At 36.9% G+C, this 24,329-nt stretch overlaps 3 protein-coding genes, 1 non-coding gene and 1 pseudogene across 6 annotated transcripts; 2 read left to right on the top strand and 3 right to left on the bottom strand.

The window, feature by feature from the left end:
* Positions 1-47: 47 nt before the first annotated feature.
* Positions 48-4,300, bottom strand: LOC103336212 (Thioredoxin superfamily protein). 2 transcript variants are annotated; one of them, XR_016124211.1, is made up of 8 exons: positions 3,855-4,300; positions 3,407-3,453; positions 3,199-3,313; positions 1,266-1,310; positions 1,076-1,135; positions 889-984; positions 589-763; positions 48-314 (listed from the first exon to the last, which is right to left on the bottom strand). XR_016124211.1 is itself a non-coding variant. In XM_008239244.2 (7 exons), the coding sequence occupies exons 1-7, from the start codon at positions 4,167-4,169 to the stop codon at positions 644-646; spliced, it is 798 nt and encodes a 265-aa protein (XP_008237466.2). In that variant the 5' UTR covers positions 4,170-4,300; the 3' UTR covers positions 397-643. The 2 variants fall into 2 exon arrangements, 1 of the variants encoding a protein (XP_008237466.2); XM_008239244.2 differs by lacking the exon at positions 48-314 and having other exon boundaries at positions 397-763.
* A 1,002-nt stretch (positions 4,301-5,302) lies between these two features.
* LOC107880441 (cytochrome P450 81E8 pseudogene) lies at positions 5,303-8,563 on the bottom strand (annotated as a pseudogene).
* Positions 8,564-14,503: 5,940 nt separating this feature from the next.
* Positions 14,504-17,973, top strand: GRF1 (growth-regulating factor 1). Of its 2 annotated transcripts, none has more exons than XM_089054835.1 (4): positions 14,504-15,217; positions 15,680-15,901; positions 16,235-16,592; positions 16,912-17,973. In XM_089054835.1, exons 1-4 carry the CDS (start codon positions 14,770-14,772, stop codon positions 17,720-17,722), a joined length of 1,839 nt encoding a protein of 612 aa, XP_088910961.1. In that variant the 5' UTR covers positions 14,504-14,769; the 3' UTR covers positions 17,723-17,973. The 2 variants fall into 2 exon arrangements, with proteins under 2 accessions (XP_088910961.1, XP_088910969.1); XM_089054843.1 differs by having other exon boundaries at positions 14,611-15,217; positions 16,238-16,592.
* Positions 17,974-19,540: 1,567 nt separating this feature from the next.
* LOC148921017 (small nucleolar RNA snoR8a) lies at positions 19,541-19,643 on the bottom strand. The gene has a single exon (XR_016123458.1). It is a non-coding gene; the product is annotated as a small nucleolar RNA snoR8a (small nucleolar RNA).
* A 2,930-nt stretch (positions 19,644-22,573) lies between these two features.
* LOC148921018 (uncharacterized) lies at positions 22,574-23,685 on the top strand. Its single transcript, XM_089048028.1, has one exon. It carries the CDS (start codon positions 22,921-22,923, stop codon positions 23,428-23,430), a length of 510 nt encoding a protein of 169 aa, XP_088904154.1. The 5' UTR covers positions 22,574-22,920; the 3' UTR covers positions 23,431-23,685.
* The last annotated feature ends 644 nt before the right edge of the window (positions 23,686-24,329 follow it).

A 24,329-nucleotide genomic window follows, 5' to 3' on the forward strand; every position in this document is an offset into this window, starting at 1 on the left:
GATGTTTCGACATACATACGACGCATATGGTTTTGACTCCCTAAACCTAAACCAATATGGTGTTGAACTACTCGAAAAAACGAATTTGTCCAAGGGAGCCGTAATTCTCGTGATTTACACACTCATTTTCCAAGACAAACTGAATACAAACAAATCTGGGCCTGACTGTGAATCAAGCCCACCTCAAAAATTAAACCATCAGCAACAGCCTCCTCACCAGTAAGCAATCCATCAGCCACCGAGTTATTTTCCCTCTAGTTTCATCCATAAAGCCATCTTTGCCTTCTTTCATCAATAATTTAAAAACAATTCACCTAATACCAAAGAAATTTTCCTGTCAAAGTTAAATCTGTGTTCTTTCTATAAATTTCTTCAAATTTGTTCAATCAATCATCGTGTTTAGAAGTATGATGAGCATATGTAGGTAAAGAGTAAACTGGAACGAGGAAAAGGTTCACAAAACATCATGTTACCATTATATACAACAATACATTGATTTTTTTTTTCTTTTCTTTCTGGTGTATGCTAATCTGTTTATACAATGACATATGAAATATGAAACGAGAGCATTTCGTATGCACACTCAACTGGGTAAAATTTGAATACATGCTCCGTAACTGAAAAACCTAAGCGTGACAAAGCTTTAGGAGACAGGAACTTTGCAGCAAACATCCAAGACATCATCTAATGGGGCATGATCACCCGTCCCTTCATCTTTCCGAGCATACAACAATTGCTTACCTTTAAAGACAAGCATCCCTCCCTGGTTTATAATAAAAACAGGAAGAGTAAAAGATTCAGAAAAATAAGTGGGGACTAAATGCACGACCAAGTTGTATACTTTAATACAACTCCTACGATACTGGAGAGAAAGATCAATGTTCAAACCTGTTGTAACACACTACTTCTGTCATCTGGAGTGGCTTCAATGGTATAGTTTTTTACAGCTTTCTGCAGAGCCTCAAATCTTGAAAACACCTTTGCCTGTCGTATCATAGTTTTCCAAAAATACATGCAAATCATAAAAAATATTCTCCTTGAAAGATAATAAGCAGAAAAAGGGAAGGGAACATACACTAGCTGGATTGAAGAAAGTTCGACCAAGTCCAAAGTATAAGCCCAACACATCGTATGCCTATTACAGAAGAGGAAGTCAGAGTTATAATCACCAGAATAAGAGATTCGCCAATTAAAGACATCTAATGTAGAGCATTTATTACCTTGTGATCAGGCCAAAAAAATATATATATATAAAAATTTATTACCTTGCGATCAGGATCAGCATAAAGGCTATCCATTGGAAATGGTAACTGAACATAGGACAGCACAGGGAAAAGCATCAGCTCCAGATACAAATATATAATAAAGAAATTGCAATGACAGATCTGAACATTTAAGGAGAATTACAGGACTTTATGTTGTATAAGCTTATTCAAATGTCATCATGTCTTTAACTCAATTGAAAAAAAGAAGATGATCACACATTCAGCTATAACTTGAGCAGCCAATTTTCTCAGCAAATAATGTCATAGGAACTTCATTACAGCAATACATGACCTATTACTTATGCCAAACTCCAGTATTCTCAACATGGGGATTCTAGTACTTGTTACTTAAATAGCCAAGGACACAAGCAATCTAGTAATGACACAATTTGGTCCAAGTAGCTGGAAATAGCTTTCTCCAATTCGAAAGCATACAAACAAGTATGATCAACCACTATCATGTCACATGGCATGCTTATTTAAAAGTAGGACGTTGTAAGATTGTATGATTGAAAGAGAGACTTCACCAAATGATGTTTATTTCTTTTTGTCCAATGGTTCCATACATTTGGAACCTTCAAACATATAAAGAAAATCAAGTGATCAAATCATTCAATCATGTTAATATATCATCAACTGATCTGTGTCTTAAATAAACAAGTCACATGACATGATAGTAGCTGGCCATATGTGATTGCATGCTTTAGACCAAGAGAGTCAAGAAACCAATGTATGGCTCATTACAATTTTACTGGCATATTAGATTGTGTCATACAAGTCTCAACTCTCCAAGGCTTAATACAGCTTAAGAGTCATTGAAGGCTCATACACTCCCAATTGACTGTTTATTAGATAACGGCATAGCTGCATTTACAAAGATTCAATTTTCTGAACCAGTATTAATTGACATAACTAGAAGGGTTTGGTTCAACGGACACAAATGAAACTACATATTTTGACACACATCTTCAACCTTTAAAATATGAAATTTACTCATCCAAGAGTTGAGAATGCATCCAACACCAAAAAAGAAAGAAAAATAAAAGACAATTATCATTTTATTGGGAACATTAACTGCACATTGCACGAATATTGTTTCCTGTCATCTCTCTCAACATTCACTCTCCCTCTCTAGGCAAAAAAACTTACCTATAACGGGGATATCACTGTTTTGCTATCCCCAACCAATAATACAATGACACGTGGAAAAGTTATCCTACATGTCATTGGGTATTGGCCGGGGATAGCAAAAAGTGGTGTGCTATCCCCATTGCATGAGAGTTTCTCTCCTCTCCAAGAGGAGGTTGAATGGTCAACATTTGATTTGGAGAATATAGTGGGAGGGAGAGGAAGAGAGTTTGAAACAGTTAGAAGTATAAAGAGACAACACAAGAATCTTTTACAGTGCAAACATTGTTCCCAAAAAAATATTATATAAAGGAATTTTTTGTCAGGCACACTTCCAACCTTTAGATAAAAATATGATGGTTGAAAATATGTGTCAAAACGTTTGGCTTTATTTGTGGCCCATAAACGAGACCCTGCATGAGTTGTTACTGTCAAATGGCTTTCGATTTGATGGTGAGAGAACTAACATACTTAACATAACACATATGTTCACCACTTATTTTGAGATGTTCATGTATCAGCCAAAAGGATTGGAACTGTTAGCTAAAAATATTATTATCTCATTCCTTAATCCAACATGTCTACTGGACGTATGCCCACTAGCATGTTCCTGAGACATATCCTATAAAACCGTATTCCATTTAACACATCCCCATTTTCTTGTCATGCGATATCTGATTTTGATACTTGCTATACAAGCATTCAAAGTATAAATATGACCCTAAAAGATGAAAGCATGGAATACAACTCTATGTACTGCAGCTTGAGAAACATTGTGGTGGCAAAAATGGGAAAAATAAGATACCCGTTCTGCAAGTATACGAGCTTTATCAGGACTACCAACACCAACTGCAATTAGTTTCACACCAGCTGAATCAAATCTAGCTTTAGATTCTTTTAGAGCCGAAGCAAGTTCCCAACTGAAAAGAAGAAGCAGAAGAAGTAACACATCATAAGAACATCCAGCAATTCAGATAAAACCCATTCTAGAAACTGGTTTGGAGGCTAGTTACCAGCAAGGGCATCCAAAGTGCCTCAATAGTGCAACAACAGCCACCCCCTGGAACAAATTGTATAAGAAGCAACTTAGAAACTAATACACCACATCAGATCAAGCAAATATACGACTCCATAATAATTATTACACATATGTACATGTACCTCTACAATTGCATTGCTACCTAGTGGTTTGAGAAGTGTCATTACACTACCTGAGGTTTGCTTTGTTCCATTTTAACTTCTAAATGCATCCTTTTTGTATGAAAATTAAAAGCAAAATCCAACCACAGAAATCTCACAGGCGCAATACAACAGTGCATCTTTCCAATCCAAATAAATAAAATTCGCAAAAGGGTCACTCCGAAAGGAATTAAAATCACAAGCAAGAAAAAAAATCATTGCCAAAAAATGGAAATTGATAAAAGTTTACTCAGTGAGAGAGGGCAAAAGTAGAAAAGCTACCTCGTTCAGATCCCAGAGGTCTTTGAACTGGACGGAATCACCAGCAGCGGTGAAAATGCTAACGTCACCGAGGACCTCACAGATGCTGGGGCTGAAATCCAAAGCAGACGTGTTGGTGGAGGCTCGGGAAACGACAAGTCGTCTGGAGCTATACTGTGTTGTTGATTTTGGGGAGCAGAAGAGCGAGGGAGAGTGTGGAGTGTTAAGAGGTGAGAAAGAGGGAGATTGGGAAGGGGCGATGAGAGATGAATGAGAAGGAAGAGAGGGGGTTGAAGGGGATTTAAGGGTTAGGATTTGCGCGGAGATTAGGGCCATGGCTATCTCTGAGGAATCCTAGGGAGCTGAGCTGATTCTCTAATGGTAGTGTGGTATTCGGTGGGTTGAGAGAAACTAGTGGTGGGAGCTGGGAGGGAGGCAATTGACTAGTACCGACTACCAAGACAAACGTGCTTCTCTTTCTTTTCTATTTGTGTGGCGGGAATAGTTCTTGCAAAACCATGTTACGTGCTAATACCGTCACTCCAGCCCATTTAGGTTCGGGCCGGCCGAAGCTCCAGTGTGGGAGTTGTTATTAGCTTTTCAAAACAGTCGTCACAGAAAAAAGCTGCACGTAAATGGGTGCGGAAATATATTTTAAAGTGCCAAAAGAGCTAAATTAAGAAAATGTAAAAACCGAGTATTGGAATATTTCCTACAAAAGAAGAAACGAAATTTTGATTACACAAGAACCATAACAATCAAGGGTTTAGGACCAACATCCAGGCTACAAAGGAGCTATTATCATCAATACAACTTCTCACTCTCACCACTAGGAGAGTCTTGGTGACAAACATGTCGCATTCAACCAAATAACTCAAAAACAAGTAAATAGAAAAATTCTCATAAGAACTTAAAATAAGAAAAACACAAACAACATTATTTACCAAGCAACCTGGGAGACAAAACCATAAGCCTTTCTCGGATGTTCTTGCCATATTATTTGAATTCCTAGATTTTATTTTTCTTGTCTAGCATTTATCCATAGATTAAGAGTATTTCTACCACAGATCCCAATTTAGGCAAAAGGCCCCCTAGGTTGAAGAAACCCACTTCATCGCACAAATTCAGTCCGAGCAGATGGTGGGCTCCAGGAAGACTGGGTTGGCCCAAAGGCAAGAACAGCCTGAGTTGTTGCCTAAGGGCTTTGACATCAGTACTGAAGCATGCGAAGAAATTTTTTAATAAAAAAATTCTGCAAAATTACCAAAAAAATTCAGAATCTTTTCTTATACATACCTAGCAATTATTATTATTATTAATCTCATACATAAAAATAAAATTAATCTCATTTGAATAGTAATTACCATTAAGTTGTCACGACAATGGATGAAAAAGCAAAAAAAATATTGCTAGAGCTGGCACTATTCACGTTCGTGAATAATACATGCCCTTACTTACCTTTTGCCATGTCACGGGTGGAAGCCTTCAATCATATGAACTTCATTTTCATCAACTCTCTTCCACTCTAAGCATTGAATCAGCGACCCCAAAGCCAAACCCATCACACGATGGGCCTGCCCCAGCCCCAGGACAAGCCCTTCTTCCTATCCCGAATGTCATTAAGCTTATACGACATGTTCTGGTTGCTCTCAAGCCTTTCTGGCTTGAAACTTTTTGCATCTTCCCACAGCTTAGGTCCCTATGTATGGCCCATACCTTGACTATAAGATTGTGTCACGTGCTATATCGAATCCACCGATGGTGTAGTCCCCGGATGAAAAATGTGGTGCTAGTGATGGGCCCGGTGGATACAATTGGAGAGTCTCAGAGATGATACTTCGGAGATATGGTAGTTTGGAAATGTCTGATTCATCCATTAAGCGTTGTTCTCGGCCATGGCCAAGTAGATTATTCATTACAAATTTAGCCTTGTTTAAGATGTCTGGATGGTTAAGTACATTAAACTTTGCCCATTCTAGTGTGATTGATGATGTGTCGGTTCAACCCATTAGCAAGATCTGAAAAGTATTCATGAAAATTCCTAAGTTAGTAACATGTTTAAGAATAAAAAAGAAAAGATATGGTCCATGCAAGATAGTACATACCACATATATGTACCATAGACAAACAAAATGAATAATAAAGGGAAGAGTGATAGTTACTCACGATACAAATCTACAATATTTGGTGCATTGCATAAATATAGAATGCCTATATATTAAAAAATTCAGATATTCTCATATTATTATTCTTCTCCAATATGGAGGTATTTATACAAGTATAAAGATGTGTTAATCCTAAATAAAATAGGAAATATATCTAAATTACAATAGAAAATAAATATAAATTATAATAGGAAATAAATCTAAATTATAATATGACTAGATAAATGGTAAGTAACTAAAATCCTAACATAGTAAGGAACCAAAATCCTAACTAAGTAAGGACTCGCAACACTCTCCCTCAAGTTGGGCAAAGATATTTCGCATGCCCAACTTGACAAGCGAGTCACTGAACACCATACTTGAGAAGCACCAATTGTAGATAAGGTCTTTTAGTCAACCACGAGTGAAACAAGTGACAAACTTAAGCAAAGTTTGCAGTAGAAACACAAGAGCAAACCCTAAAATATAGGGCACATAGCAGAATACAGAAACCCTGTGAGTACGGCAATAGGTAAGGCAGAACACAAAAACCACCGTAAGCACAGTAGTAAATAAGGCGAACACGAAACCACCGTGAGCACGGCAGCATATAAGGCGAACACAAAAATCATGTGAGCACGACAGTAGATAAGGCGAACATAGAAGCCTAGTAAGCATGACAGAGATAAGGCAGAACACAAAAGCCCTGTGAGCACGATGAAATTGGCGAACACGAAACCCTATGAGCACGGCAGACGTAAAGCGAACACAAAATTCATGTGAGCATGGTAGTAGATAAGGCATAACACGGAGAGCCCTGTAAGCACGACAGTAGATAAGGCGAACATAGACACGACGGTAGCAAGGTATGCGGCAACACGGTAGCAAGATAGATAGCTGCGGCAGGCTAGGATTATAGGCTAGGTGTATGGTGCAACAGAAATAGGTAGTGTCTAAGGTTAAGGTAGAGACGAATCAGAACACAGCAACATCAACGGTGACAGTAGTGGCAACCGCAACAATAAATTTTCCATATAAACTTGAGTTAATTAACGTAGACACAACTTCTCTTCACTCCTCCTCACCCCCTGAAGAGAAGGGGTCGTCGGAGTCAACAAATAAGTAACATCTTTGAGGGTATACATCAAAGTAATGGGGATACATTAATAAACATATCTCTTTCACTCCCCCTCTGAAGAGGAGGGGAGGAAAGCACTTAAATTTCAAGAAGAACGCAAGCACAGGTCACAAAAGAACCTGACTCTGATACCAAGTCAAACAAAGTAGGGGAAAAAATTCAGATATTCTCATATTATTATTCTTCTCCAATATGGAGTTATTTATACAAGTACAAAGATGTGTTAACCCTAAATAAAATAGGAAATATATCTAAATTACAATAGAAAATAAATATAAATTATAAAAGGAAATAAATCTCAATTATAATATGACTAGATAAATGGTAAGTAACTAAAATCTTAACATAGTAAGGACCCAAAATCCTAACTAAGTAAGGACTCGCCAACATATGATGGGTATTGCTCAATTTCAATAAACTATGGCCAAAATAATGTGAATGTAACATTTGGTATCCGGTAAGAGCCATTAATATATTGATCTTACAAAAGTACATATAAATATTTATAATAATAAAAAAAGAATTAAATACACTAACCAGTGTAAGTCATTTGATGATTTGGTCAGTGTAATACTCAGGTTGTGACTTTCGCAAGCAAAGCATATGATTAAATCAATTATAGTACTATTTCGAATTCCACCCTCCAAATTGCTTCGATGTTCATCAACTAAACCTTGCAAATACCTATCTACCCTCTCAGCAATCCTCACCAACTTCTTCTCATACCCCTCCTTACTAAACCAATTCAAAATAGGCAAGAAGTTTTCAAGGTGTGTTGCTCCATTATGAGCAAATGCAAAACCCTCATTTATGATCTCTATAAACTTCTTGGCCTCTTCGTTGTCCGAAGTTTCGCCTCCATATGGTATATATTTCCTGCCACCATTCTCAGTATGATGCTAAAATTGAGCTCATATAGCACAGACTTGAGCTTTACCTTTACGAGCATGAGTTTTGCGAAAGTTTGAAGAGTAGTCGTTTGACATCATCATTTTGGACATCGAATGAGGCTTTGATTTTGGTGGAGGAGTGGATGTGGGTGGCACCAATATGGCGGAGGTTGAGCCAGTGATCGCCATATGGGGAGGCCAATAGGGTGGTGTAGTTGTAGTGAAGGTTCTTTTCGGGCAGCAAACGAAGGCGGTTAGCTAAGACGGTGTCATTTCTGGTGAAGCACTCTTAGGCTATGGATGAGGAGGAGAATATAAGGACGTGGTGTGACCCAAAATAGAGAGAGAAAACGGCATCGTATTTTTGTGCGAGGTGGTGGAAGGTTCTATGGAATGGAGGAGATGGAGATGGCCAAGGAGTAGAAGAAGAGAAGGTGGGGTTGGTAGGAGGTTTTTGTGATTGGGACGATCTCGTTATGTTCTTCGAAGGAAGAAGTTGAAGGTGAAGAGGATGAAGATGAGGGAGAGGAATGTGTAGAACAAGATGCCTTCCATGGTTTGGTTGAGTAGGGCTAATATGGGATATGCACAAGCTAGGATATGAACTTATATATATAGAGCTTGTTTCTTGAGTACGAGCACGTATTACGTGTGTTAGTTCAATCTTATATATAGGGCTTGTCAGCTGTGATTGAAGAGATGTTGTATTTATAATGAATTGACATAGTAGTTCTAACACAAAGTTTCTTTGTTTGGTTATGTTCCTTGTTTTCGTCGGTTTTTGTCTGCACATTTTTTTCGGCTGTGGCTTTTCGCAGTTCTTTTCAAAGTTTTAAGGTCTTCCATGTGTTGAACCTTATAGGTTTTTATATTTTCCATTTGGGATTTCAAGATTCATTTTTCATTCATTTTGGTGTGACTCTTCTAAAATATTGATAATATTGAGGATATTATCGTTTTTTCGGGTCACGAATATTTCGAAACGTATCCATACATATATCGTATAAATATTGATAATATCGAAAAATATCGACATCAATAATTTCGCTCACACTTCAGCAATATTTTGCAAAATATCGTTATATAATATCGAAAATATCGATGTAATAGAAAAAAGGAAAGAAAAAAAATAAAGCACACACGCAAAGGGAATTTGAACCCCTGCCATTTTACTCCTCCAACGCTTTAACCTCTGCGTTGCTTATGTTTTTGTGATAATATTAATGTGCAAACGGGAAGTCTATGTGGTACTAAGTCACTCATATATCTTACCATGCAATGTATAAAGTGTAAAAAATTATAGTAAATCATTATATATAAATGATTATGGTGTGTTTAATCTTCTTTCATTAATTACTACATATTTTCTACACTCACAGTGTTTGTCAGCTCGCTATATAATCAACTTAAATCAGTTAAACCCATCATGCAATGCATTTCCTTCCAAATTTTTGTGATAAACTAATAGATAATTGACTAAATAAACATCATCCAAAATTTCAATAAAAATTTGCAAGTTTTTCTTACAATTTTCATGGTTTTTATTCAATTTTTATCGATTTAGATAATATCTTGATATTTCCATCGAAATTTTCTTATTTTTGGACTACCGATATTTTCGATATCATCGATATTTTAGATATTAGGTGTGACTCATCACTTTGAGACCTACACACGTCAATGCCAACATCTTCGAGTAATTTTTCAATTTGATCATCACATTGTCACCTTATGTTACAAATTTATTCATGTTAGAACATATGTATTTATTTATTATTATATCTTAAATCCATAGTGACATATCAATTGCGTTGTTCATCCTTGTTATACAACGTGAATTAATAATAATACAACCTAATGTGAATGTTGTTGAAGATTATGAATCCATATCGGAAACTTGACAAAATCAAATACACAATATAATGAATAGTTTCACTACTAATAGCATCAAGGCGTTTTGTATAAAGAGATTTTTATACATATACATTGTACCATAAATATTCTAAAGATACTCAGATTAATCCAATCTGAAAGAAATAAAACCCAAAATCAACCACGTGTCATGCATTTATTAATATTTTATACATGAAATTTCCTTATTGTCCTTGTGTCATGAAATTTAGAGAAAGAAGTCCACATCTCGCTAGCTGAGTTAAATTTAGAGAAAAAAACCTACCAGCTGGGTTAGATTTAGAAGAAAAAGCCCACTAGTTATCTTAATTGGGTTATATTGGGGGGTTAAAAAAATAAAAAATAAAACGTGGGCTGGGCTTTATCGTGGGTTTTTTTGTGAAAAGTTGGTGGTAATGTTGTAATTTTATGGGTATTTGGAGTGTTCTTTTGTTTTTTAGAATGGATTTGGGTTTTTTCAATAGATTTTTTTTAGGGACATTTTGAAAAAAACAAAAGGAGAGAGAAAAATTTTAAAAGAAGCAAAATTGGACAAAAATGCCCTTACTTATTTTTAGATTTCCTAAGGAATCCAATACATTTGCATGTCTTTGATTTGAAAGTTGAGTGGTTTTTTTGTCTTTTTTGAAAAAGCTTTAGCTTTTTCCAAAAGTGAAATTTTTTTTATGTCTAAAACCTAAAAAACCTTTTTATTTATTTATTTATTTATAAGGTTGGGTTTTCTACTCTTTCAGGTCCTTATGTTGGGCATGAATCTAAAGCTCCCTTGTATAAAACCTCATACGCGTATATGCTGATGATTAAGGTGCGAATAATATCGATGTTATTATTAATAGGTTGTGAGTCCGTTCCTCTGAAATTCTAACATTGTATGAGAGTAGACTGATTGATTGTGCTTGAGTTACTGAGTCTTTATCCTTACCCTTTACCCAATATGTGATGTTCACATATAACCCATTATGTTGTGGTTCCACGCTTTTCAAGATAAAAGCCCCATATTTACTTGGCTATCTAAGATGTTAAGTTAATGACAAATTGACAATATCAGTATTGCTAATTAATAGTGTGTCACTAAAAAATTTCTCGAACATCTTTTGTGTCTTCTCTGTGTGTACACCATTGGTCAATGCTTTTAATTAGGAGCTACTGTTTGTTTGAGATATTTATAACATTGTGTCGACGAGTCACTTCCATCGTAAAAAGACATATTAATGCATAGCTAATATAGAGTAGAATATATAGAATTATAGGACCAAAGGTCGGAAAAAACATTACGTAGGCCACATGGTTGAAATTATGATCCCATCAGCACCTAAAGTATCCGTATAACAGCTTTAAGACAAACTAGACAAAAACCATCGACTTGGAAAAGAGATAGCGTATCTCTTTCGTCTTCGCCGTGACTTTTCGGTTTCTCACCCTATTCTATTCTATTCTGCGCTGAGCAGAGCCTCCTAAAATTACCACGCACACATGCTCCTCGTGAGTCATGAGAGTCTTTTAACAAGGAACAGGGCCACAGGTATAAATACTGTTTTGTTATTTTCAAATAATTACGTTTTGTCATGCGTGATAAGAATTTTATATGATAGAACGTTATTGAACGGGGATAACAAAATAATAATATTCTCGTGACATACAAATTTTTCTTCTTGAAAAGGGCATTCATGCCACCGCTTAATACGTTTTTAATTGCTGTCTTCTAGTTAGGGTTTTGGAAATCGATGGACCCACTTTGGTTTGTTTGTATCTAATCTGGGTTGATTTAATTAATTGCATTTAAGACTTGACCAAAAATTAATCGCATTTAAGTTTGCAACGTTTTTGTTGCATGGGCACCAGCTGTCCAACAAAATGCAGGGTTCCTGTTGGTTTTGGGATGCAGTTAAGAAGATTTGTCTTTGGTGATCCCGAGTTAATACATGGCTAATACTTGTCAAAACCAGAGCAGAGACATTCATGGCTAAATACATGTCAAAACTAGGGCATGCATTGGCTCAGTTTTTGTGACTTCTGTGGCTTTGTCTTCAACGAGAATGCACAACACACGTTTGGGTTTCAGAATTGAGGTGGAAGCATCCACCACATTTGCATTTATCCATGTAGCAAAAAAGTTCTCTTTTTGCATTTGCATCCTAACTTGAAAAAGGATAAATATTGGATTTGGATTCTAGTTAGTAAAGGATAAGATCAAATAGATCACATATGTTCATACTCTAGGGCTAGTCCTTTCAGTTTTGTTTTTGGCCGGGTTGAAAGAGTGTGCATCGACTATTATACATAGTGTACGATGATTGTTGGTAATTTAATAAAGGATTCAAAGTTATTCATAATAATTATTAGCAATTTGATCAACGATTTATAGTTGTTTACGAGAGTTTCAAATAAGTGTGATTAGTATTTAACAGACAAAGCAAATTGGGTATAGAGGCCATGCGTGGATAATCTCGGATGCTTATAGAAGAGAAGAGAAGAGAAGGTGGCAAAAAGGAGGTTAGTGAAGAAGGCATCTTGGGGGTCACGTGGCAAACATGTTTTTTTACATGCAACCATACGCCATCGGCCACAGATAGGACGGACCCAAACATAAAACCCGCTAGCGGGCTCTTGGTGCTGTAGCACAAAACGACAAAGCCTTGATAAAATCCAAGGGATAACTCTAACACAACTTTCTCAGCAAAAAAATAAAAATATCTAATACATATATTTTTTAAACATCAATCTTTGAAGTGACATCAATGCCCTCCTAGACTTGCTTTATGCATACTCCCACTTGCATAGGTTTTTCCACACGAGACTTTGACTTACTAGAAATGGTTTTACTTTTTCATTTCACTTTTAACCCACAAGTTAGTTTAATCCCACTTAGTGTGACATGAGTTGGAGAGAGAGAGAGAGAGAGAGAGAGAGAGAGTCCAATTATTTATTTATAAAGATTTTGTAATAAAAGTAATAGATTTGGATAGAGAGAGAGAGAGAGAGAGAGAGTCTTCTTTTGGAAGGAAAAGAAGTTGCTTTAATTACCGAAGGTTAATTTTCTTATCACAGTGCTTTCAGATTTTTATTTTTAAGCATACTTATCTTCTTTACTTTTATTTTAAATTATCTATATAATCATGAAAAACGTTGTCCCATATTTTTCCTCTTAAACTTTCTTTCAAAGCTCTTTTTTCTTGTCTCTTTGGAATACACCCAAAAAAAAAAAAAAAAAACTGAGAGAAGAAAACTTTTTATTTGAAATTTACAAATATGAGACTCACACGTGATGACGTGGAATTTCATTCGAGGCATAGTAGTCTTATCTAATTCTTTAATTGGAGATAGCTCTTTATGGTATACCAAGCTGTTTAACAAGTGTATTTATTTGTCGTAACGTGATATAATGCGTTGACAACCTCAATTTGATAATGAAATTCACATGACGCTAATAAAATAATAATGAAACTACACAATAAAATTTTCGGAGTCAAGACCAAGCCTTTTCTTTTTTTAAGCCCTCATACGATGAAAAAAATAATGGGAAATGATTTGAATGAAACTTGTATATACAACCATACCAATGCTGTCAAACTCCACAACTATAAACATTTTCCATCATATATACAAAGCAGTTTCGATTGCTAACACGCATAGAAGATTTGTCTGGGAAGAGACGTATCAATCAACTTTTATTACAAAAATGAAGTACGAGGGCCGATTCTTGTCTTATATATACACGTTTTCTGCATCTTTTATTTTGCACCCCATCAATCTTCTTCACAACTTTATTTTTAGCTAGTACTAGTATAAATGTTTCAATGCAGTATCAGATCCATTGACGACAAACTTAACACATCCACAAAACCAACAAAGGACTAAACAGTATGTGATGATTTTTCCAGGGAAAAAAAGAAGAAAAAACAATTGAGGATATCATGTCAACAACACGTACCCAAGTTCAAGTTGATTTTGAAATTTAAGAGTTTTAACTAATAATGCACAAATTAAGGAAATTTTAAAATAGGTTTTAAGGCAAAAACAAAACTACGAGGAGAATCGCTTTGGGATTCCCAGAGTGCTAACATAAAAAAGAACTTTAGAAGCTACGGAAAAAGGTAAATTAGAAAACCAAATATGACAAGAGTTGAAATTATGTACGAGCTTAGCAACAACATCCGCAATGAAATTTGCCTCTCAAAAAATACACCGAAAATTAATAACTCGAACTTGAGACTCAGATATTGTATGCATATAAAATTGTATGAGAATCACGGTAATAATTTAGGGAGAGGCATAGTGGTAGGAAGTCAGACAAACCAAATCCTAATTAAATTGTAGTTGGCATGGCACTCAAGTTCATCTGCACGTAGTGCTTTCCAGAATGAGGTTTAGGGAGATTTTAGTAAATTTATTCCCAGTATCCATTTAAGGAAAAGTTTATAATAAATGCAAAATCTACAACTCTAAACAGTGTAAACACAGATACAGCTCCCAACAAGTGTAGTAAAATTAATTTTATTTGCATTTATTTAAAAATAATAATAATAATAAGAAAAAAAAATTACAAATATTTCCACTTTAAATAGTCATGGATAAACTTGTGCTAGCATGTCTCAGAAGTGGAGAGTGTTTGGTACTAGCTACGCTTGGTGTGCTCCCCTGTTTCATCTCTCTCTCTCTCTGTCTCTCTCTCCAATTATTATTATTTTTTACTTCTCAAAGACCACTCCTTTTTAAAAATCAGCTCTCTCTCAGCAGTAGAAAAACCCACCCTCAAGATGCGCCTCTCTTTCTCTCTCATCCAACTCTTTGAAGCTTCGTTTTGGTCTTCCTGCTCATGAACTCAATATCTGGAGATTGGTGGAGTGTCCAGAATGGATTTTGGGGTGATGGGTTTGGAGGGTTTGGTGGGCCCTGAAGGTGGAGCAACAGGAGCAGCTCATTCTATGGCCTCAGACCCTGAGACCAAACCAAAGGGTCATGCTCCAAATGTTCCTCATGGATCTGGCTCTGTCAAGCAGCAGAGATCTTGGCCTGCTGAAGATGACTGGAGGACCTCAAAAATGCCCAAAAATGATAACTTGCCTGCTCCCAAGACAATGCCATTACAATATCAGGGCACTCCTCTGCTGAGATCTAATTCTCTGCTTCCTGCTGATACTCACAGACAGGAGCAGATGCTCAGCTTTTCTAACAACAAATCAGAAGTCACTTTTCTCAGCAAAGATGGAATGTTGGAGAGAAACATCCAAGGCCCAGACTTTGCCTACTACCAGCGCACTCCAGCTCTCACTCCCTCTGCTTATACTAGGAATGCAGCAGGTACTAATTTCATTTATGTGTCCTTTTTAATTTTTAATTTTTTATATTTGGGTGGTGGGTTGGTTGGTCAATGCTGGTCATGGATTTTATGAGATGGGGTTTGGGGAAATGTGAATGTAGAGCAGAAATTTTAGGCACATTTTGGTGCAAAGATGGGTTTTTGCTAATATTGTTGGTCAGTCTTTTCATAGGGCATTTAGTAGAAATTTTCGGTTTTGAGGTCTTGTCAAGAAAGAAAGGTGGAATTTTCTCCCTCATAGAAACTGCCATTTTTGCTTTGGTTTTTGGTAACATCTTCAACAGTTCAAAGATTGATAGAAACAAATGGGGAAAGGTTGTGAAGGAAAAAGGAAAATATTGGGACTAGGAGATAAGACTTGTTTGGTTCAGTTTTTTTTTTTTTTTTTTGGCCTTTAAATGTAACTATGCTTCAGACAAGTCATTGTGTTTCTCATGTTTCAGCTTATGGTTCTGGAACCATAAATCCGAGCATGCATGGGCCTTTTGCTGGGGTTAGAGGACCATTTACTCCGTCTCAGTGGATTGAGCTAGAGCACCAGGCCTTGATCTACAAGTACATGACTTCAAATGTGCCTGTGCCATCTAATTTACTGATACCTCTCAAGAAATCCCTCTATCCTTATGGCTTGTCGGGTTCTACAGGAAATTTAGCTCCCAACTCATGTAAGCTTCTTTTATAAATGCTCAATAATCTCAGTTAGAAATACATCTGTGTTGAAATTTAATTTTTTGTACATTTGATGAGGCAGTTGCTGTTTTTTAATTTCTTAAAATACTATTTGTTTGTACAGTTTACTGTTCAGAGATGGAATTTCCAATTTTATGTTGTTATGCTGAACAGATTATCTTTGTTAGAAAGTTCCGTCCACGATAGTGTTTGCAATTATAAAGTAATGCTGGGTTTGATTCAGAAGTCATGTTCTTCTTGTTTTACCCTTTTGTCTGATTTGTCTTTTCTTCAATGTATATATATGTTGGGATTTTATTTTGATACAGTAGCGTGGGGCTCTTACCATCTGGGATTTTCTGGCAACACTGATCCTGAACCTGGGAGGTGTCGTCGAACGGATGGGAAGAAATGGCGGTGCTCAAGAGATGCTGTTGCAGACCAGAAGTATTGTGAAAGGCACATAAACAGGGGCCGCCATCGTTCAAGAAAGCCTGTGGAAGGCCAGCCTGGCCAGGCCGCCTCTGGGACCGGTAATTCAAAGGGGGTGCCCATGACTTCGTCAACGTCAACGCCGGTGATGCCAAGCAGCGGCACATCCAATAATGTCGCAACCATGCAGAACCAGTTCAAAAGTTTGCAGCCTGCTGGTGCTGCCAATCCTTCAGCAGATGCCTTTGTCAACAGGTGAAAATTAGATGCACTAGAGCTTCCTTATCTGTTTTAGTTCTCATTAGACCTTCCAGGCTTTATAATATGATTTTGATTTCAAACGGTTATGCACACTACCTTTTTCCTTTACTTTATTGTAGACCCCATCATTCCATCTTTACTTTGGTGATGGTGACTAGTCTTACTAGTTTGGATTATTGAATTAAGACCTTTATTGTTGAAACTGTATGTAATTATGTGCATATTTCTTAGTGGGTATGCCTAGTTTATTCATCTACTTTTACTTTATGCACTTTCTTAAACATTTTCTAATCAACGAGAAGGTGTGTTGCAGGATGCAAGATCCTCGGGACCTCTCTGTGATGTCTGCTTCTACCATCAAGCCGAAAGCCAGTGATTCAAGGTTTAACATGCCGAAACAAGAAATCCCACTGGAAGAATCTTCTCAATCAGAGTTTGGACTTGTTTCTACTGATTCACTTCTCAACCCTTCACATAGGAACTCTTACATTTCTAAAGACTTTGGTGGTTCTTTCCTAGATTTCAGTGATCAGGAAGCCCAAGACCAACATCCGCTTCGGCAGTTCATTGATGATTGGCCTAAGGACCAGTCCAGTCACTCGGTCAGTACTTGGCCTGATGAAATAAAATCAGACTGGACTCAGCTCTCAATGTCAATCCCTATGACATCCTCGGAGTTCTCATCGTCCTCTTCCTCACCCACGCAAGAGAAACGTGCACTCTCACCATTGAGGCTATCCAGAGAGTTTGAGCCAGCCCAAATGAATTTGGGAGGGAGCAATGAGCATAGTGAATCAAGCCAGAAGACAAATTGGATACCTATCCCTTGGGGAAATTCAATGGGGGGTCCTTTAGGAGAGGTCCTGACCAACACCACTAGCAGTGGCAAGATGTGCAATAACTCAGTATCGCCGCTTAACCTCTTAAATGAAGGGTGGGATGGCAGCCCTCAGTTGGGATCCTCCCCAACCGGTGTCTTGCAGAAGTCAACTTTCTGTTCGCTTTCAAACAGTAGCTCAGGGAGCAGCCCAAGAGGTGAGAACAAGAAGAATCTTGATGGTGCAAGCATATATGATGATGTGCTAGGTTCAACCTTTGCAAGTTCCTCGGTTCCATCCCTGTAAAATTGGCAAAGCTCCAAACTGGAGGAGAGACTAGACATGAACTTGGCATAACCATTTGTGATCTTTTTTAATTTCTCTCTTCTTGTTTCCTTATCCTTTGGTCATTTTCTTCTTCTTCTTCCTGGGTTTACAAACTAGAGACATGGTGATCCTAATTTGCATAGGTGTTGGCCACTTTGGCTAGTGTGGATTTGTGGGTATCCATAGTTCTTTCTTTATGAAGTTTATAAGTAATCTATGCTTTGTTAATATGACACCTTATCGCCTAACATTTATTTATGGGTTCCATATGTGTAACTGATCATTCAAAACTATAAAAAAAAGTTGCATTATTGGTAGGGTGAGAGGGGAGCATATCTTTTGCAGGATTGTGAGATGTACATTTTCAAGTGAGGAGGATCTGTCTAGCCCCTGAAAACAGTGGGGACAAAGCAGGTCAATGATGGTAGTGAAACTTCTACCATCATAATATAAGAGATACCTTCCAAAACACATATTGATCATTGAAGTGTATTGACCGTCTCTTTATAGGGCCCCCTCCTCTTGACAGAATCACAGAGCCTCTTCCAACCTCCTCTCGAGCTGGTGGATTTTGCACTTACAGCAGCAAATATGCATGATTGTGATCAGAAATAGTAAATTAGGTTTGGAAGCTCCCTGGCCCTGAGACAAGAGGCACTCTTGCGGGCTGTCAACCCAACATCCAACACTCTAGTGTGTTTGGTTTGTGTAGAGTTAAAACCAATTGGCCATGGGCCAGGGTTTAGGGTGGCCCTACCACCTCTGAGCCTGACCCGGATTTGCACATGTTTGGCCCTAGCCTAGTCCGGCTTTCTGGACAGGCTAGTCTTAAAACCATGGATGCATGAAGTCAAGGATTCATAAAAAATAATGTTGTGATGGGATGGGATGGGACCAAGGCAAACAATGGCCCACCCTTTGGGTTTATAGCTAGATACAAGTTGAAATTGATTTATCAAAGTGGGTGTTTCAGATGGCGATTTTGGTCACTTGTCAACCTGACATTGAAGTAGCGTCTTTACTGGTGTTATCCACAGACTAATTACGAATGAAATTTTTTTAACATGACTCAAAATTAACATAAAATTTACCGGATTTGAGTAAGTATAGAAGGATTTTAGTCAAATTTGGATCGACTAACATAACCTAAAAATGACGTTTCAATCCGTTACAACTCAACACGTCAAACTTGTACAGGTAAATTGATTTAAATTTCGATAATATCACAGTTAACTATTTACCATTAAATTAATATCACAGTTAACTTTTTACCATTAAATTATTTTTTGGTTTGCACAAATACACATGTAGTTACAGTGGAGAGCAGTTTTACAATGATTTCTCATAATGTTGTCTGGAAATTCATTCTCATTCACCATGATTGGGAATTACCACCCACTTGGTGCTATTCTACTTCCCAATATCTTCCTTTTAAGAATTTCAGGTTTCAGATACACTTTCGTTTGTTGGACTAGTGCACTTTGCCCAATTGGTATATCATCACAGTGACAACTGCCATTCTTTACTGGCATGAACGCATCCAAAACAGTACGAGACAACAACTTGTGCTTCTGTTTTATACACAATGCCCTTGCTAGTACTGGCGGCCGCCTTCAATCTGGGCCAATCGACAAAACTGCCTGATCGGAATTTAATTTTGACAGAGAAAAAATAATACTTATAGATTTGGGTTAACAAGGTTGAAAAAATACAAAATAAAGCCTTAAACTGGGTTTACGCCCAAAATCCACAAACCAAATCGAGGCAAACAGTAGAATTTAAGCAACTGGAGAATTGGGGGCTCATATTCTATGGGTGTATAGGAGTCTGTCATACTAGCACCCAATTGCAAAATTACAACTAAGCATTCAGACTTACTTTATAATCATAGCCAAACCCAGTTCACCTTTTAATTCCAAAAAAAAAAACCCAAATTAAAAACAAAAGGAGGAAAATAAATAGATTGAAAAAAAAAAAAAGAGAAGGCTCAGACACGCACAAACACTGTCATCAAGTAGCAAAGCATCCGTACATAATACGAATACTATGCCAATGGTTGGTCCATGTATATATAAATATATACTCAGAATCGAGAAACGTTTTCATCTTCATCGCCTTCTTCAATTTGCAAAACCCAAAAAATAAAATAAAATAAATAAAGTCGTGGAAATTTGTAAAAATCAATGGCCGGGGAAAGAGAAAGCCGCAAACCATCGGAACGACACCGTTCTACAGGGCGACGGGAGTAGATATAGAGAGGCGGCGGGGCTGTGGCTCTGGTGGTATGAGCGAAGTGAAGCCCTAGTGTTGGGAACTTGGGAGAGAGAATTGGCTTGTTAATATAGACATTTCAAAATGACGTTACTATCCCTCGCTTTTACCACCAACTGGGCCCAAATTAAAACTGACGCTTGTTCCTTTTGTCTTGGGCTTAAATTTAGATGGGCACAGCACAGCATGCTTTGATTTCTTATTTTGTATTTGTTTTGTAGTATTATATTATTTGTTAATTTCACAGATAAACCCAAAAATTATTGCTGTTTTTTAAAATCAATATATAGACTATTGATGATTTAAAACTCATATACAAAATCGTATAAATATATTGATATGAAAAATACTGCCCTTTCTCATGTAAGTAGGAGCTTCCTACATTCCTATTAATAATGTGATATGTGCATAAGTTTTTCTTTTTGTGTTTTTTATGAATTTTTTTTTCTTCATATGTATCAGACTGTGATTAGCAGGAATGGAAGGAGCCAAGCAATATCCTGCCCTTAAACTCTACATATATGATTTTTTTTTTCCACATTGAATTTACGTAGGATACTGCACAATGAATGAATATTATGGTACCCGATTTAACTATATAATTTCCACAAGAGGACCAAGGGCAGATTACACGATTAGGTTGATCCGTCATACCGATAGGAATTCGGCGAATCACGTCAGCTGTTTCCACATCCATAAAATAAACACATCATCGAGTCTCCAGGTGCGGTTGCTTATATCCATACTATCTTTGAACATATACCGGAGCAAATGGAGCGATAAGAGCAGTAGTGTTGATATACACCCACCCAATGTGGGGATGGGGCAACCAAGCATCCTCCCATATCTTGCTAGATTCACCATTCATGATCTGAATCCGCATTTTACATTCTAATTGGGCCAAAACCACGACTTTAAAATGGTCTGCATGATCTGTGTTCCTGGGCTTACATTGCCAACAGCCCGTGAGTTCTTATTTTCGTATTCCTTTATTGATCTTTTTTTATATTAAAAAAATAGTTATTTGAAGTTTTCTGTATAAAATTTTCCTTCCAGATGATCCGCACGATGATTGGGGTGGAGTTGCTAAGGTTGGTTTGTGTTTAGTTGGTTGAGCGTGTAACTGAAAATAGCAAGAATTCTCTTCCCATCGTGTTTTCTCAAATGTCTTCATTAGACAATGACCATAATGTCACGTAACAGTGATTAAATACCAACATTAATTTCTCATTGGCTGAAGTCTCTTCCAATTCCTTACACTTGACTCCAAAAGAATTAATGTCATTGTCGTAACCATTCCTCTATTAGGTTATTAGTCGTGGTCTTCCCTCCAACCCTGAATTCTGCATGTAAGAAAATTCTACTCAAGTATAATTCGTAAGTAGGGTAGTTCTTGGAAAGTTCATAATGATCGCTTTCATGGTTGATAATGAAGGATTTGATATCAAAGCCAGCATACTTTTCTTGGTCTATCAGCTAGCTAAGCCTACCCACCTTATACAAAGACTAGTAAAACTTATCAAACACGTTCCTATTTTTTTCCTATCAAATGATAGGAATATCATTGATACAAGTTAGAAGACTCAATTACAATAACCACACAGGTAACCAATCACTTGAAACTCATATTTAGACTCAAAAAAGACCTAATACAAATTTTAATGGGAACACAAAAGATAATATACGGCTACGATACACCATTATCAATAATGGTAAAAGATAATCACGATTATGGTACTCCTCCAATGGAATACAAAAGAATATCCAACACGTTCATGCTCTAGTTTCGTACTGATTTTGAAGTGATGATTATTAAAAGGGAATTAGAACTTGCTTACTTATCTATTTACTGTGCATGTGTCTATTTGACTCTGTTTTGGCTTTCGATTTCGACTAGGACTGGGTGGAAACTATAACTTTTTAACCGCCTCTAAATATGCTGGTGCGTTAGCTTTCGGTTAGCAAAGTCTAAGTTAAAAATTGACTGTGTAAAGAAAAGTCACACTGTGCTAGGTGTACCATACATCAGGATTGAGGCAAAATTTGTCCAATGGATCAACAACTTTCCTAATGTTGTGCTAGTTTTAGATTTGGCAACTTCCCAATTCTTTTTTTATCTTTTTCGGACACTTTTACAACAGACTAAAATGTTAACAACAAGTTACATTATTATAATTAAGTTAGTCACAACCAGATATCGAACTGTGAAGATAATTTGAGACATTTTCCAACCAAGTGAAGACAATTATCATTATACCAAAAACTTTTTGCTCCAAATTCTCCTTGATACATCATTGATTGTGTTGTTCTTACCTGATTCTAGCCGCTCACTTCGTTTGCTCGAAATTAACTTTTCTTTCTTTTCCCTGTTCAAGATTCAATGAAAATACAGCGAGTTAAATCTCAGGTTTTCTTAAAATTTAACTGTCCGATATCCAGAGTCTAACTAACCGTATCCTATAAGGATTTGGATCTCCTGTTTGGATTGAGAAATATATGATCTTACAGCCTGCAGCTTTTAATAGTTTTAGGATTGTATCTACATAGCAATCTTTCCGAAAACTGCTACACAAGTTATTAATGAATACCTCATCCCACTCTACCAACCCAATAATTGCCCATTGAATTCGTCAACGCAAACCCCATTATTTTTCGTACCACACGCTCACACTCTTCAACTCCCCACAACAAACTGGTTTTCTTTCCTTTCCATAATAATCATAATCTCATCTTGCATTCGTTTTAAAAATCGAATCATCTTCCTCTTCACGTTATTCTTGCTTGCCTTTTAGGTGTCTCTGCAGTTAAACATCGCCAAATACATGAAAAGATCCCCTTAACCCTCCCCCCAAATCCAAATTCTCAAAACAAAACAAGCCCCCAAAGAAGAAAACAGAGCACCAAAGATGAGCCACAGGAAAGTTCATTCACAAGGGAGCGTACCTTTTTCATGGGAGGCCATGCCCGGCGTCTCCAAGGTCACAAATCAAGACTGCCCTACAGATTTTGGGGTTGGTGCCCTTAACTGCCTCTCTGCAGAAGAAGACTCTGGAGATAGCCCCAAAAAGTTGGTGAACAATCCTGAGATAAAGATTCCTCTGCCTCCATGCCCATTATTGAAGGCTCCGAGTAGAAGTAGTTCGACGAAGGGGTTTAGATGGCATGTAGAAGCAGACCCTTTTCTTATGGCTTACAAAGAGTGCACCAAAAGTACAAGCACTTTGAATAATAATTCAGGTAAGCTGCCTGGCAGTGAGAATAATAAGAAAGGTTCCGATGCAATTGGGTGTAAAGTCAGGAAGAGCAGGTTCAATATGTTTTCTTGCAAGAATTCATGTGATGTGAGAGAGGATAATTTTGTAAAGCTGTCTCAGCTTCCTGCTCTTCCGAGAGACAGAAGTCGCTCAACCAGATGAAAATTGATGATGGGTGTTTCTTTGTTTCCACACAAAATGTAGTTACAATTAAATTAGGAGTTTTTTTTCTGTCGATTTTCCTAGAGATTATCAGCTGCCAATATGTCTTATGTTCTTAACTTTTGTAATATATACGGTTAATTAGCGATGCTAATGTCATGGGTTACAAATTTGATTTCTTCTTTTCTTTAAATGGCCTTAGGTTTGCTACATGATCTGAAGATAATGGATTGAATTGCTTGCTTCTTTGTTCAATCTTTTGTTCTGATTGCTAGGTTACGCTAATTGTAGCGACATGTTAGTGTTCATAGATCAAGTCTTTTATGGATATTGTCAAACATTATGTTTGAGTTTATGTTTTCTTCTTTCAGACCACATGTTCTTTGGTCTTTGCAAAGCCTATCAGCAAAGGCTGATCGTACATTTATTAAAGTTGTTGAGGATTCTTGCATTCTGTCTGGTCATGGAGGTTATTTTCCAACAACCTCTCATACATTTTTCTTCCCTTAGGCCATAAATCGCCTTTGCTAATTATTAACATTACTATAATGTTGATTCGATTTTATCACTATCTTGTGATTATTGGGATTTGATCAATCTCCAAGATTATATCACTTTCTTCATCCTTACTTCTCTTTATTTGGCTATTTGATTCATAATTTAGTTAGATTTGTAATCTCTGAATCTTTATTCAAGGGTCTAAAATCACACACCTATCATAAATATGAAAATCTAACCTAATTTCAGTGGTAGATTTAGGTAGTCATGTGACTAATCACGAAAAGGGGATGATAAGAATATAATTGTATGCGATCGATTTACACTTGAAATTTTCTCGTCAAACACTCGGGCTTTAGTAACAAACTCTACATCAAATCCTATGGCTCAACCCTGGAAAG

Source organism: Prunus mume, linkage group LG1 (assembly GCF_029339155.1).
Source record: "Prunus mume cultivar Tortuosa linkage group LG1, ASM2933915v1, whole genome shotgun sequence".
Classification (NCBI taxonomy): Eukaryota; Viridiplantae; Streptophyta; class Magnoliopsida; order Rosales; family Rosaceae; genus Prunus; species Prunus mume.

Excerpts from the sequence above, each read along its gene's own strand:
- LOC148921018 (XM_089048028.1), top strand. The coding sequence starts at position 22,921 with ATGAGCCACAGGAAAGTTCATTCACAAGGGAGCGTACCTTTTTCATGG.
- LOC103336212 (XM_008239244.2), bottom strand. The coding sequence starts at position 4,169 with ATGGCCCTAATCTCCGCGCAAATCCTAACCCTTAAATCCCCTTCAACC. Across the intron at positions 3,454-3,854 it reads ACCTCTGGGATCTGAACGAG|GGGGTGGCTGTTGTTGCACT; the intron begins GTAGCTTTTCTA and ends AATTTGTTCCAG. Across the intron at positions 1,311-3,198 it reads CTCGTATACTTGCAGAACGG|TTACCATTTCCAATGGATAG; the intron begins GTATCTTATTTT and ends TCCTATGTTCAG.
- GRF1 (XM_089054835.1), top strand. The coding sequence starts at position 14,770 with ATGGATTTTGGGGTGATGGGTTTGGAGGGTTTGGTGGGCCCTGAAGGT. Across the intron at positions 15,218-15,679 it reads TTATACTAGGAATGCAGCAG|CTTATGGTTCTGGAACCATA; the intron begins GTACTAATTTCA and ends CTCATGTTTCAG. Across the intron at positions 15,902-16,234 it reads AAATTTAGCTCCCAACTCAT|TAGCGTGGGGCTCTTACCAT; the intron begins GTAAGCTTCTTT and ends ATTTTGATACAG.